The 15,185-nt window shown below is 38.9% G+C and overlaps 1 protein-coding gene across 1 annotated transcript in view; it reads right to left on the reverse strand.

Moving 5' to 3' along the window:
- LOC108248532 overlaps positions 1-15,185 on the reverse strand; it is a 64,991-nt gene that overhangs the window by 29,935 nt on the left and 19,871 nt on the right. Inside the window, exons 26-43 of the mRNA XM_037981932.1 lie at positions 14,823-14,956; positions 12,933-13,091; positions 12,667-12,850; positions 12,361-12,572; positions 10,799-10,987; positions 10,515-10,657; positions 10,272-10,431; positions 10,081-10,164; positions 9,750-9,887; positions 8,988-9,104; positions 8,825-8,917; positions 8,485-8,702; positions 8,139-8,323; positions 6,013-6,261; positions 5,688-5,908; positions 4,064-4,228; positions 3,371-3,448; positions 599-967 (exon numbers count right to left, since the gene is read on the reverse strand). Coding sequence (XP_037837860.1) covers positions 599-967; positions 3,371-3,448; positions 4,064-4,228; positions 5,688-5,908; positions 6,013-6,261; positions 8,139-8,323; positions 8,485-8,702; positions 8,825-8,917; positions 8,988-9,104; positions 9,750-9,887; positions 10,081-10,164; positions 10,272-10,431; positions 10,515-10,657; positions 10,799-10,987; positions 12,361-12,572; positions 12,667-12,850; positions 12,933-13,091; positions 14,823-14,956 — 3,098 coding nt within the window. The remainder of the gene's footprint in view (positions 1-598; positions 968-3,370; positions 3,449-4,063; positions 4,229-5,687; positions 5,909-6,012; positions 6,262-8,138; positions 8,324-8,484; positions 8,703-8,824; positions 8,918-8,987; positions 9,105-9,749; positions 9,888-10,080; positions 10,165-10,271; positions 10,432-10,514; positions 10,658-10,798; positions 10,988-12,360; positions 12,573-12,666; positions 12,851-12,932; positions 13,092-14,822; positions 14,957-15,185) is intronic.

Below are 15,185 nucleotides of genomic sequence, written 5' to 3' on the forward strand. Positions count from 1 at the left end.
ATCAGTCTGCTTCCCTTTTACAATCTTCTCATTTTGTTTGAACTTGGTCCAGGTTTTAGACCCAGCTGACTGGAAACAACCAACATCTTTTGTAACAATCTCTGGTTTACCATGAAGAAGTTTCATGATCCTCTCCTTTGTTTCAGCTGACATCTCTGGAGTTGGAGCCATGATTCATGTCACTCTGCTTTGTGCAGCAGCTCTCCAAGCTGTGAGAGCTCTTTTTATTAAAAACTAGTCAGCAGATTTAATCCGATGCAGGTGTTTATTTTATAAATGCAAATTACATAATCTCTTCCTTAAATTTGAGTGATTCAATATTTTTTCTTTACTTGATTTAAAAAGTAATTGTGACTGACTAAAACAATTATTTGTCTTTCTTTCTTTATTGTTTCCTAATACCAGAAGGCTGGAATTTCAAAAACAACAATTTTGTGGCATCTCTGATCTATTTTCTTTTATACAAAATTTAAAAAAATGTAACATCCTCCAAGAGTGGTGATTCCATATTTTTTGCCAGTGGTTGTAGATAACAACAATTTGATTAACTTTGGTTTCCTAACGGTGACATTACGCAGTACAAAACTCATGTTCTTACCTGAACCACAGGACAGTAGCTGGTCACATTAACAGAGTAAGACTGGCCAACTTCTTCCTGTGAAACCGTGGTGTTTCCTAAATTCCCCCTGAAATAACAACGTCCCAGTTCTAGACCAAAATCCACAGCAGGCAAATGTGTCGTTGAGACGTTGAGAAGTAGAGCTCCATTGGTGGGAATGTGCAGCATTTTCAGGGCTGTGACAGAGTGCAGTACAGATGCCTTCAGACTGTGGTGAGGGTGGCAAGTATAGGACAGACAGAAACTGCCTTTCTGCATGCCGTCTGTGAGGAGAACTGTACTGAGATCAGTGAAACAACCAGAACGGGTGATGGAGATGTTGACTGAAGCCTGTGCAGGCAGGAGAGTCTGGAAAGGGGAAAAAAGAAAACAAGAAAGATGGCTTACAACCAGGATTGCTCCTTACTCCAAGCAATTTAAAAAGAAGTAATTGCTATTTTAAGAGGCTGTCAAAAAAGGAACATGTACAGTGCTAGAAACACAAGCTAAGCTTTTAAAAACCGATATAGACTAATTCACTTTTGAATAATTGTGCCAACCAATGTTGTGACATTTAACACTTAAGACATTTAAGAATTCAGTCAGTTGATTTAGGTAATAATAGTTAAGTGTTGTTGCTGGTAGGGTTACAAACTAAAAAGTTACAGTGCTGAAATTTGAATGCTAACTTGTTTAAAAGGTGTAATACTGACTTAGCATCAGCTAGTTGCTAAACACAAAGGACTGTTGTATTTGTAACAAATTTACAATTTTTTAGCCATCAGAAGGCTAAACAAATTATGACTTGAGTTGTTGGTAGAAAAGTAAATAATCTTGTTTGGATTAAGTTGCTTGTTAATTAAGGGTGTCAATCTTATTACCATTGGTCATCAATCTTCCATTTCCACCACAGTTTTTCATTTGCTACTCCTCCTACAGCTTTGAAAAAACCCATGTAAAAAAATGTATCAAAATGTGCAGCTCAATCAGGAATAGTGTGCTATGATGTTTGGTAGAACTATGTTGTACAATGTAAACAAAACACTAAAAGAAAAGTGCATATCAATTTCCTTGTACAGAACAATTGGATTTTGGCAAAAATCCAGCCCTCTTTGTATCTCTACGACTCAGACTTCACAGGAAAACATTATTCAGTTTAAATGAGTCAGAAAGTTGGACTTTACATGACTGAACTGGAAATTTCAAATTGGTTTTGATTTTGACTTTTAGTTTTGACAAAATTTAAATTTCTTTTTAAAAGATTTTTCTGCATAAAGTTCAATTTAAGAGGGAGATGATGTCACACTCTAACTTCTGAGCTATTTTAGCTTAAAAACAATGTGCAAACACAATTTTTTTCAAACGTTTCTTGTACAGTTTTATCAGATTATGTTGTTACAAAAGGGTTAGGGTTAGGGTTCCACATCACTGTTGGGCTTTATAAAGGAAAGTTTATACTTGCTGGTACGGTTGCTGTATTGACACTCTTCACAGTTTCTTCAGAAATGTTCTAGTTTGAATTACCAGGCGTTAATATTAAAGATTTAAACTCTGAATTATTATAACTGGAATCTTATTTGAGACTTGATATTTTCCCGTACATTTTCCATGTTAGCAAGATAATTCCTACTAGAATGGAAAGACAAGAATCATCCTTCAAGTGGAAGATGTTTCTTTTGCATTCCTTTTGGTGGGAAACAAGTTTATTTTCTTTCTTTTACTTGTTTCCTTGCTAACCTTCAGATGAACACATTGTTGATGGACAAAAAAACTCCAGGTGGTCCTGTTGTCCTCCTGTTGTTCTCCCTTGTGTTGGTTTGCCGAGAGAAGCATGGCACAGTCGTCATTCTTTAGCTCAAACTGGACTTGACTTGCTGTGGTTGACATGAGGATAGTGTGCAGATGTTGTGTATCGGCTGAAGTCATGTTCTGCTGAAGACTGGCTCTGAAGGATGTAAAGGGATCCAAGATACCGGTGATACTCATCTGTGCAGAGCTGTTGCTGATAGAAAGTCGAGCACTTCCAGACAAGGTAGGACTAAGAATCTGACCTGACCCATGGAGCTCTACTTTGTTTGGAATAATTGAGGCAATAGAAGCCCACTGGTGCAGGAGGCTCCACCCTACCTCAGCTTTATGCTCCTTCAGTAACACAGACCAGGAGCATTGAAGGGAATCCTGGTGGTTTTCAACACTCAGATATCCTTTCAGTCCATTTTTTCCAGATTGTCCATGGAAAGTTAACAATGTTTTATGTGGTACATCACCCTCAACATTCCCCACCTGCACCCACACCAGCCTCCCCACCCCTGTGCAGCGTACAGAGACCAACAGGCTGGAACTGACGGAGCCCCAGGCTATACTGACTTCAGCTCTGATGTTACACCAGCTTTCTAATCTCAGCCGGCCTGTCACCGCAGCCTTCTGTGAAGCACCGCAGAATCCATTTTCAAGCAGCCCTTGCCAACCATACAGCCCAGGAGTCTCCAACCTCAGTCTTACATTAAGGTCTGTTCTCCAAGAGCCAAACTGCATCCCGGTCCCCAAGACCCACTTCTGAGGCCCAGGCCGGAGCAGTAACCTAAATCCAGATTTGCTGGGGACACCCAAATATGTCAGCAAGGGCACTGAGGAGTGGGTGAGGTTGGCTCTGACCTCCTTTCGTCCACTGGGACTGTAACAACCTTTGGCTTGAGCACTGAGGTCAAAGGAAGTAAGAGTCAGGCTGTAGCAGAGCCTGTTGTGTGGTCTATAGGAGCGAAAGGCTTGTACCTCCACGGGGCGGTTTGTCACATTTCCAAAGCAGTAAGCTGAGAGTTGGTCCACAGTGGCGTTTCCTGTGCAGTTCATCTGTGAAAACAAAACCTTCTGTTGGTAAAGTTTATTTTTGTTTTATTCTAAAGGAGGAGAAGAAAGAGTTTTTGAATATTTGCTGAGCATTAGACCAGCTGCAGAAATTATTATAATATTATTACAGGCCAAATTGAGATTGCATTTCAGGTTTCTTTTTTATTGTTGCTGTATTTGATTTCAGATTTTTATAAGAATGAGAGTGAAAAACATGCTGATTTACTTTGTTAACAATCCTCTTTTATGTCTTTATGACAAAAAATATATAGTCAAATCAAATCAGCTTAAAGACTAGAAATCAATTACTTGACTTTCCAAAGTAAGCAAAATATGCCTACTAGCATTTTTTTTTTTAAAATTTTTTCTTCTTAACTAGTATGAAAAACTAAGTGGATAAAATTACTTTTATCTGCTAATGTACAACATGCCAGGTAAAACTAAGCAGAAAAATAAATCTTTTGTTACTCAGGGTTCATTTTTTGTTTCTTTTCTTTTTAAAGTACAATGTATATCACTTTAGTTTAGTTTTAGTTGTTTTAAATTAGACAAAACATTTTTATAATGATTAATCTTGCAAATTTTATGTAAATAATCTGCCAACAACGCAAAATATACCTCAAAGGAATTTGGGATGAGACCCTGGAGCGGCTTCATCTGTTGCCATACGGACACAACTAACACAGCTGTTTTGTTTTTTGAGCCAGCATTAAAAATTATGTCAGCAATTTTCCTGTTTTCCATATGAAGGACCAAGCCTGTGGCAAGTCCTTCTGTTTCCAACTAAGGGAAGAAAAAAAAACATAAAAATATAGAAACTTTAAATAAGGCAAGAGTGTGAGTCATAAAACATATACAGCTGGAACCAGATATTTATATGAAATATTAAAAAAAAAAAAAAAAAAAAAAAATTTTCTCACTGTCTCACAATAAATCAGATGAAACCTTTCCTGTTTTAGGTCAGTTTGGATTCCCAAAATTATTTCTATTTGTTAAATGCCCAAATAACGAGTAGCACGTTTTTATTACTTTCTTCAAAGTCACAAGTTTCCATCCATTTTCTTAGAATCTGGTAGTGTTGCATTTAAATCTTATGACTTGGTTCAAAAAATTTGGTTTTTCTTCCACAATCTTCTCTCAATAATTTGCTGTAATTTAGTCCCGTTCCTCCTGACAGAACTGGTGGAACTGAGTCAGGTTTGTTGTCTTTTCAGCTCTGAGCACAAACTCTCTATGGGACTGAGATCAGGACTTTGTGATGGTCGCTCTGAAACACTGACTTTGTTGTCCTGAAGCCTGTTTGTAACTAATTCAACAGTCTGCTGAGGGACATTGTCCATTTGAAGACATGTTTGTGTCCAACCTTTAACTTCCTGTCTGTCTTGAAATGTTGCTTCATTTTTTCCACATAATGTTCTTTCCTCGTGATGTCATCTATTTTGTGACGTGCACCAGTCCCTCCTGCAGTAAAACACCCCACACCATGATGGTGCCACCCCCGTACTTCACAGTTAGGATGGTGTCCTCAGGCTTACAAACTTCCTCTTTTTTCCTCCAAATGTAATGATGGTTAATAAGGTCAAACAGATCAGTTTTAGTTCCATCAGACCACAGGACATGTCTCCACAGATTAAGGTCTTTGTCCCTGTGTGCGTTTACAAACTGTAATCTGACTTTTTGATGTTACTTTTGGAGTCATGAGTTTCCTTTCAGCTCATGTTGGTTCAGGACTGGTTTCTCTGTGGATAATGACTCTCTGAGCAGCTTCAGCAGCAGCTTCACAAGCTCTTTACCTTCTGATGGCAGGACATTCCCATGGTGCTTCTACTTGTGGCTCATTGTTTGAACAGATGAAGCTTCAGGCATCTGGAAGTTCTACCCAAAGATCAACCAGAGTTGTCCACAGTTCTCTTCCTGATATCTTGGCTGATTTATTTTGATATCCTTATGATGTGTTTTTGGTGTGCCTTAAAATACAACCACAGGTGTGGCTCCAATTAACTCAGATGTTGTCAACTAACCAATCAGAAGCTTCCACCTGGTGTATGTAAACTTATGACTTCAACAAATAGAAATAATTTTGGGAATCCTAACTGACCTAAAACAAAAAATTTTTCTGGTTTATTGTTAGCGAGGAAAATTTATTTCTGTGTCTTTTTATACAGTCTATCTACACATCTGGTTTCAACTGTAATAGTTTATTGCATTTCGGTGAAAGAATAAACTATGAATAATTTCTCACCTGATAATGTGCTTTGGCTTGAAACGAGCTGGACAGGCCTCTTTTCTGCAGAGCTTTGACTTGGTGCTGCAGCCTGGAGACGTACTCCCATCGCAGGTCGGTTCTACCTCGGTGAAATTCAGCTTTAAGATGTTCAGTTCCTGCCTGCAGCTCTGCCAGGACTGACAGTTGAACATCATCCTGCATCCATTTCACCTGAGCACTGCTGTTGGAAGGTACACCTGTATCCAGAACACAATAACACTAAGGTGTGTGGGTGTATATACTGTTACTATATCAATATATAGGTGCTACTGTTTATTAAATGTATACTGAAAAAAATCACCTGCGGTACTGAGCAGATGGGTAGAGTGAGATAGTAGCAAAAAGATGTCCCCGTTTATTTGATTTGTAAATTGCAGGCTGACATTTACACAGAAATGCTCCAACCCAGACCAAACACACAGCCAGTCCTGAGCCCCGTGAGACTTTTCTCCTGACGTGCCCTCCTCTTTATCCAAACTTCCTGCAGCTTCCCCCTGATGTCTCAGCTCTATGCTGTGTACAGTCTCCATCACTTGGACTCTCATATGTCCTGCAACAACATATACACACGCCTTTACCTTACAGCTTAGACAATATGAATTTCTTTTAAGTTGTTCAAGTCAAAGACAAATCATGATTTAACATTTAACCCCAGTTTTAAAAAAGTTGACATTGTGTAAAATGTAAATAAAAACTGAATGCAGTTATTTGCAAATCTCATAAACCCATATTTTATTCAAAATGGAACATAGTAAACATATCAAATATTTAAACTAAGAAATTGTACTATGTTTACAAAAAATAATAATAATAATTCACATTTTATGGCAGCAACTCATTATAAAAATGTTGGAACAGGTCCATGTTTCCTACTGTGAAGCATCCCCTCTTCTGAGGAGAGCAGCTGCTAGAGCTTTTGAGGGAATGTTGTCCCATTTTTATCTGGTGAAGGATTCTATCAGTTCAATAGTCCTGGGTCTTCTTTGACTTTTTTTTTGTTTGTTTGTTTCATGATGGTTTAAATGTTTGAGGTCTGGACTGCAAGCAGGTCAGTTCAGCACCTGGACTCCTCTACTACAAAGCCATGCTGTTCTAATGGATGCAGTCTGTGGTTTAGCTGGATCTGTGCATATGTTACTGTAAGACCTGTATACACATTTCTGCATTGATGGTGTCTTTCCACACAGTGGTTAGAGAAGTTGCATCCCAGCAAGAAGGCTGCAGGATTGCTTCCTGACCTGGGGCCTTTCTGGGTGGAATTTACATGTTCTCCCTTTGTGCACACAGACCAAAAACTATGCATGTTAGGTTTATTGGTAACTCTAAAATTGTCCCTGAATGGTTGTGTCTCTCGTTTGTCTCTATATGTCCCTGCGATGGACTGTCCAGGGTGTCCCCTGGCACCAGCTCCTCGCAACCTGGAAAGGAGAAGCAGGTAAAGAAAATGGATGGATGGATAGATGGTGTCTTTCCAGATGTGTAAGTTTCCCAGAAGCAATAATGCACCCCCATCACAGAAGCATGCTTTTGGACTGAGTACTAATAACAGGCTGGTTCCTCTCTTCTTTAGTATGAAGGATGTGGTGTCTGTGGTTTTCAAAAAAATAAATATTTGATTTGTCTGACCACAGTACACTTTTCTATTTTGCCTAAGTCCATTTTAAATGAGCTTTGGTTCAGAGAAGACAGCAGTGTTTCTGCATGGTGTTCACATCTGGCTTCTTCTTTGCCTGATAGAGCTTTAACCTGCATTTATGGATGGCACAGTGAACTGTGTTTACAGACAATGATTAGTGGAAGTGTTCCTGACTCAATGCAGAGGAGAGAAGAACCACAGAATCAGATCTGTTTTTAATGCAGTGGCCCCTGAGGGCTCAAAGATCACGGCCATTCAGTATTCACTTTCAGTCTTGTTCTTTGAGCTCAGAGATTGTTTAAATCTTTTGATGATATTATAAACTGTAGATGATGGGATATTCAAAGTCTTTGAATTGTTCCACTATTTTTACCTGAAGTTTTTTGCACACTGGTGAACCTCTGCCTAACTTTACTTCTAAGAGATTTAGCCATACTAAAATGCTCTTTTTATATCCAGTCCTCTTACTGATTTGTTGCCAATTGACCTAATTTGCAGCAAAATGCTCCTTCGTTTCTTATTAGTACCTCTTTGGCAATCTTTTATTTCCCTTGTCCCAATTTTTTTGAGATGTATGGCAAACAAATTCAAAATTACCTTATTTTTTTTACTAACAATGGTACAGTTTCTTAGTTTAAACATTTCATATGTTTATTATGTGCCATTGTAAATAAAATATGAGTTTAAGAGATTTGCAAATCATTATATTATGTTTTTATTTACATTTTACACAACATTCTAACATGGTCAGAATTGTGGTTGCAAATCAAGATTCGGATTTAAGACTTTACCTTCAATCAAGTTGTCAGACTGCCCTAATAGTCCATCCAGATCCAGAACTGGAGGCAAAATAATGAAACTGGACATGGAGTGCCTCAAATTCCCTGATAAAGACAGCTGGAAGTTTCTAAAAGAGCCTTGGACCTGGGTTAGTAAAGTTTCCTGTCCCTGGTTAAAGGAGCCACTTAGAAACATGCTGGAAGTGACAGAAAAGAGGCAAAATTAATAACAAAAAATGTTTTAAATGACCATTTAAAGTCCACATGATTAATGTTTTTTACTTATTATTGTTGGTTGTGGATGGGATTACAGGCCTCTGAGCTAATTATTAAAACAAATAAATAATGGAGGTCAAACCTGTCTGAGGACATGTTGGCAGCCATGTTTAAATGCAGGTCAGAGACTGCTGGCAGCAGGCTCTGGGACACATTCACTCTCAGCCCGAGTGCTCTGTCTCCAGTCTTGATGGAATGGGACATCTGGGCATCCAGCCTCACTCTGTCTTTTCCATCAGCCCTCAAGTACACTGTGCTGCTCCCTTTACCATCCACAGAAGTGTCTGCAGTGGCCTTTACCTTGATAAGGCAAATAGTCAAATCACATAAAATGCTACAAAGACTACTTGACTTGTCTTTATATATGTAAAGCCATTGTGTAACACTGGAAATCCATCAGTTCCACCACAAAAGCAACTCACTTCTAATGTTTTGGGAATTTTTGATTTGAAAGGATGTCTGAGAGATGAACACAAGGCAACTCTGCCTGATGTTCCGTTCAGCTGTGCTGAAAGCTGCAAAAAGAAATTGTTTATCAGTAAACAAACAATAAACAAAATCTATGTTGGTTTTTACTTTACTCACTTGGCATTCCTGTCGCTCTAGTCTCAGTTTTCCTCTGGCCTGATAATCAAATCCAGTGTTATTTTTCAGGTTCCAACTCACATCCCCCTCCACTAAAGCTGAAGAAGGGAGTCGCAGCTGAAACAGAAATAACAAATAAAGTAGTCACTAGTTGGCCTTTTCTACTCTAAACTGCAGCATAGATTTACCTCATAACACTACTGACTGCAGTCAACACAATGCATTGTGTAAATCAGTACGTTGCACACATTAAGAATGAAATATGCCAACAAACATTGTTATCACATTGTTGTCACCATTAAGTCTATTATTAGCAAATAGAAAGACGATGCCACCACACCAAATCTGCCAAGAAAGGGTTGTTTACCAAAACTAAAAGACTGGACAAGGAGGGCATTAATCAGAGAAGCAGCCATGAGGTCAGGGATAACCCTGAGCTGGGCAGCTCTTCTGCAGAGATCTGTCCTTAGGACCTTTAAAGCCAGACAGAGTTGGGCTTCATGGACGAGCTGAACATGGACAAGAGATTGCTTCAAAAAATAAGGCAAACTGTTTTTAATTTACCAGAAGACATATTAGAGACTCCCCAAACATGTGGAAGAAGATGCTATGGTCAGATGAGACTAAAACTGAACTTACTGAAATAGTTCTGCATTTTTATGCCAAGTGCAACTGCTTTAAATTAAGAGACTCTGATCCTAAAGCATAAACAAATATGAATGTTGTATATGTGTTACCACAATGCAGTTTAAGGAGGCTGACCTGTAGCTGATTGATGAAGTTGGCTTTAACTTTTAAAGCTTGACGATTTGAATGAAAGGAGTTCTGCTGAATTTGCCCCCAAAAATTCAGTTTCTCTTTTCCCCAAAGTAGTAACCTCCCTTGTACGCCTTGGTGGGTCTGAAGAAGAACATGAGAAGCATTTATTTAAAGCATACATGTTGTGCAATATTTTCCTTGAATTTTATACCAACAATAATCAACTATATTAAATTTTCCACATGCTTCTGGTTGAAATATGTCTTGTATATTGACTTGTTTTATTATTCACTTGTTTACATAGTGTTGTGTATTGCTGTGACACACAGGTTACCTGGTTGTTGGTTAGAGTCACGCAGATTTCTGAGTCTGCTGGAATCAAGTCAGAGCTGAATGGATGAATTAGTTCAGAACAAACCTGCACAATAAAACATATTCAGCAGTTAAAATCACTGATTACAGCCATAAACTAATCCTCCTCTTTCCTAATTTTTGAGCTCACAAATGATCTTGAACTTGACTTACAAATGGGTTTGGTGATTTATAGCAAAGAGTCAGGGTGTGGATGGCTTCTCTGTTGTCATGGAGTTTAGCTTTAGACTCCAAAACATAGATACCTCTGAGAAGGTTGACAGTAAAGGTTTCCCTCAGGAGAAGAGACTGAGGGAGGTTCTGGAGGGGCTGTCTGTGCGAGATGAAAGGTGTTAAAATCAACAGTGTTATGTTGTTCACACCAACAGACTGTTTGAGCCAGACTGAAACACAGACCTGAGATGCAGCAGTGCAACTTTCTGGTACATGTTCTTGTCCCTCTTCACCTCCTCCACCACCCCCTTAATCTCCACTTCAGTGGGCATGCTCTTTGGCTTCGACAAGCTCATCTTTACAATCACCAGCCTCTTTTTTAAACGCTTAAACAAGTTCATAAGCAGAGATGGCTTGTTCAAAGACAATTAATTTTAATAGCAAACAACTAGCACATTCACTGTATGAGGAAAAAAAAAGCATTGAACACACCCAGTTCACAGATGCAGACCTTTGTCTCCACCCACCTTATCAGCAGTGTTCAGAACAGCAGTAAAGCTGACATCTTGCTTGCCGTATGTGGTGCTCATCAGCAGGGAGTGGCTGGATTTAGAGACCTCCAGAGAGATGTTTCCTCTCAGAGGAAGAGTCCACAGAGAGCCCAAGGAGCCGGAAGCCTTCACGCCACGATTCCCCACCACGCCCCTCACCCCTGCCTTGAAAGGGAAGCAGGATGAGTTTTCACAGAGCAGACACATGCATGTAATAGAGCTATTTTTTCAGATATATTACTAATAAAGTACACCTTCATATATTTCTAATGGGGTATATATATATAAAAAAATTAATAAACCAAAATGCAGTGATCAACTGGCAACCTGATCAGAGTGAATCCCACCTTTGCTCAGTGACTGCTGGAAATAAACACCAGTTCTTTATAACCCAGAACAGGACAAAGCGAGCATAGGCACTGGATGGATACATAAACCAATGTGCAGAAGCAGTGTATGAAAAACTTTACATTTGTTGCTTCCATAAATAATAAAACAGGTAAGTAGTGACCAGGTGCTGCTAATCTAATGCATGTGAAGGGATTATATGAAGTGTGAGCACCTCGATAAAAGCTTGAGTTTTGGCAGTTTACGGCTTGATCTCAAACCAAACAGGTTGCAGTTAGCAGGTTAAAAGTTATAGTTCATGACAGAACAGTTAGAAAAAGACAGAACACTTCATCACACATCTTCATCTTTCTAAATACAACACATAACTTTGGTTCGGACACCTTCATCTGAACAAAAAAAAAGACTTGAGGAACAATGTCCTTTGGACAAAAGAGACCGAAATGGAGTTAATCGACCATAATTCACGGCACCATGTTTGGTGAAAACCAAAGACAGCATATCAGCACAAACACCTGACACAAACTGTCAGCACTGTGGTGGAGGGCTGATGGTTTGAGCTTGTTTTGCAACCACAGGACCTGGGCACCTTTCAGTCATTGAGTCAACCATGAACTTCTCTGTAGATCAAAGGATTCTGGAGCCAAATGTGAGGACATCTGTCCAACAGCTGAAGCTTGGACCAAAATGGGTCATAAAAACAAAAACAAATCTACAGCAGAATGACTGAAAAAGAAATGAATTAAAGTGTTACAAGGACCAAATCTAAGTTCAGACTTCAATAGGATTGAAAAGCTATGGTGAGACCTTCAGAAAGCTGTGCTTTAACAAATGTTAGAAAACCTCCATCGATTGAAGCCATGTTGTAAAGGAGAGTGGGTCAAAATGCCTCCACAACAATGTGGGAGATTGATAAGAGATGATGATTACTGAGAGTTGTTTCTGCTAAAGGTGACTATACAAACTCTTAAATCATGAGGTATACTTAGTTTTTTCAGAAGCTGCTTCTACACTTTGGCTTATTTTTTGTTAAGAAATGAAAAGTATGTGACACCTTATTTTACCATAATGTTATACAAAGCTTTACAAAAAAATCTAATCTTAAACTGTTTTTAATGAACCTGTAGACCAACCACAAATAAATGATGACACTTGAACTGATTAGACTAAGAAGATTATTTGATCCTTACTTGGAGGTAACTGACAGCTGGTGTGTAAATCTCCAGACGGGCCTCCTTCTCTTTGTTCCTGTCCCTATAAAAACCCTGAAGGACGAGGTTACGGACAGAGAGCGACTTGCTGGCTGTGAGCTCTGAGGTGAGATGCAGGGTGTGGCGCTGCAGCCAGCTCAGCTTGTGGGTGGTGTAAATGTACAGCCACGGTGTGTCCATGTTAAATGTGCCTGGATGATAAGGATGATGATTAGAACTTCAGTACCAACGTCTGGCTACAAAATTCATATGATTCAAGCAAATATAACACAAAACTGTTTATACCCTCCCATTTTTTTGGATGGGAGTCTTTTGAAGAGCTTTTCCAGTGGAATCCAGCCACAAGAGGCATCAGGTCATTGTAATTGATTTTTAAATGAGTGCTGCTTTCAGAACCAGGCTGCATGAGGTGAGAGTGCATGAGTTGAGTCCTGTAGTTTAAATTTTTTGCTGGCACCTGGAGATTGAACTAGAATAACATCAGGGAAGACAATGTTACTCTCTAAAGAAAGAAATGTGAATATTTAAAAAAAGATTTCAGTTGAGTTTACCTCCAAGATGTAGTTGGTGTGATTTAGCGTGGACTGGTTTTTGAAGGACTGGCTCAGGAAGAGTGTGTGTTTGTTGTTTATCTCATCCCAGTGTTTACCGTAGCTCATGTCCAGGGCTGATTTAATGTGGCTGGAGCTTTCCTCGTGCTTAAAGTGGAACTGAGGAGAACACATCACATCATTCTGAAACCTTCTTATGGTATGTGATGACTAAATGAAACAAGCATGACATTATGGGATAGATTTACCAAAGAGAGCAAATTACAGTCTGTTCACAAATAATAAATGAAGCAAAGTAGAATGTGTTGCTTCCCAGGACATGTTTCAAAACTATGTTGATTTACAATTACTGTTAAACGTTTACGTCTACTCATCGTGGGAATGAATGTCATATTAATTTTAGGCTTCTTTTTCCAGGGTGGAATGATTATACAACATACAACATCAATGATTTTAAAAACAAGGATGGGTGCATGAGTTTGAATTTATTGTGTATTTTCTCTAATCCACACAGGATCTAAATTATATATATAAAAGCTCAAATATCTACATACATTCACTTAAATCTTTCAGTAAGTGTTGCTAAAGGTTCTAGAGAGTGTTTTAACGTAACAAGACCAAGGCTTATAACTTCGAAAAGGACAATGATTGAGATTAATTCTCTTTGCCACCATAAAAATAACTTGTTTGCCAGCACTCATAACTGACTAATACTCAGAACAAGTTCAAGGAACTGAGAGAAGATTTAAGTAGAGGAGAAAGTGGTTAAGGTGTTCAGTAACAGCCAGGAACCACTGAAGCTGAAGCCTGCCATGAACTGGAAGCTGCTGGAACACCAGTGTTTCTGTCCACAGTGAAGACAGATTTAAACCAACTGGGACTGAGAGGGTCTCCACCAAAAAAGAAGCTCTGGCTCCAAAAGTCACAACTTTATGTTTGATTGACTTGTTGCTGTCCACATGGATGAGCCAAATGCCTTCTAGAGAAAGGTTTTATGGTCAGACAAGAAAAAGATTTAGCTGTTTCATCCCAATAACAAGAAGTATGTTTGGAGGAGTCAAGGTGAGGTTTTCAAACCAAGAACACTGAACCAGCTGTCAAACATGGTGGTGGTAGCATCATGCTGTGGTTCTGGTGCATTGTACAGTAGATGAATAATGAAGGACTACCTCCAAAAGTGTTCAACTTCACCTCAAACAAACAGCTGAAAAGTTGAAACTTGGACATATTTGGGTGTTCCAACAGGACAACGATCCCAAGCACACATCAGAACTGGTTTCTATCTGGATAAATCTGGCTAACATTACACTCCTAAGACCCGAACTCTTGCATGGCATGTGCATTTTTAATTTTTATGTGGACGCCAGTGTCCTAGGAGGTTAATCTTTTGGAATGACCTTCCCAAAGCCCCAACATAAACCCTACTGAAAATTTGTGGATTCTACTTAAAAGCCTGATCAGGAAACCAACCGATTTAAATAAACTCTGCCAATTCTGTCAGAAATCATCCAGAATTATAATTATAAAACTTGTTGATTGATACAGTAATTGTGTATTCAAGGTGCAATTTGCTGCAGGAAATTTAACCAAATATTAATCTAGGTATATTTGAGTTTATATGTATAATGCTGACCCTATGAAAATTAGTGAAAATCTACAATAAGTTTAAACTTGTGTATCTAACTGTGGCTTAGATATAGATGCAGGAGCAAATATCTCTGAGTTAAAGCCACCACTCTGCATCCACTATGATTATTGAAAGTCACTGATTTACAGCAAAAACAGTGTTTAAGACAGACCTAAAACCAGTGTAAATCTGCCCCTGTGACTCATATAAACTATGGCAGAGTTCTGCTCTGTATTATGCTGTCAGTTTTAGTCCACAGTCACCTTATGGTTAATGGGAGCGGTGTTGGTGCAGTAAAACTCATGATCAGCTCTTATGATGTACGTGAGGTTCGAGTCCCTCCCACTCCTCACTCTCTGGGACATGTAGCACTCCTGACGCAGGTTCCTGGCATCACCTGTGAGGTGGGAAAAAAATCAAAAGAAGCCACAAAAAAATATGATTATTTTTCACTACATGCTGCATCTTTTTCTTTAAAGTTGGCTGCAAAGCTGTTTTTTTTTTTCTTTTCATCTGTAAATGATGCTGGTTCTAACAGGGAGAAGTGCTGTTTGATTTGTTGTGAATGTGCTGTGATCTGTAACTACAGTCGAAGTATGAAGGCTTAAAATAATCAGAGCATGTCT

The sequence above is a fragment of the Kryptolebias marmoratus genome, linkage group LG20 (genome assembly GCF_001649575.2).
Source record: "Kryptolebias marmoratus isolate JLee-2015 linkage group LG20, ASM164957v2, whole genome shotgun sequence".
In the NCBI taxonomy this organism is placed as follows: Eukaryota; Metazoa; Chordata; class Actinopteri; order Cyprinodontiformes; family Rivulidae; genus Kryptolebias; species Kryptolebias marmoratus.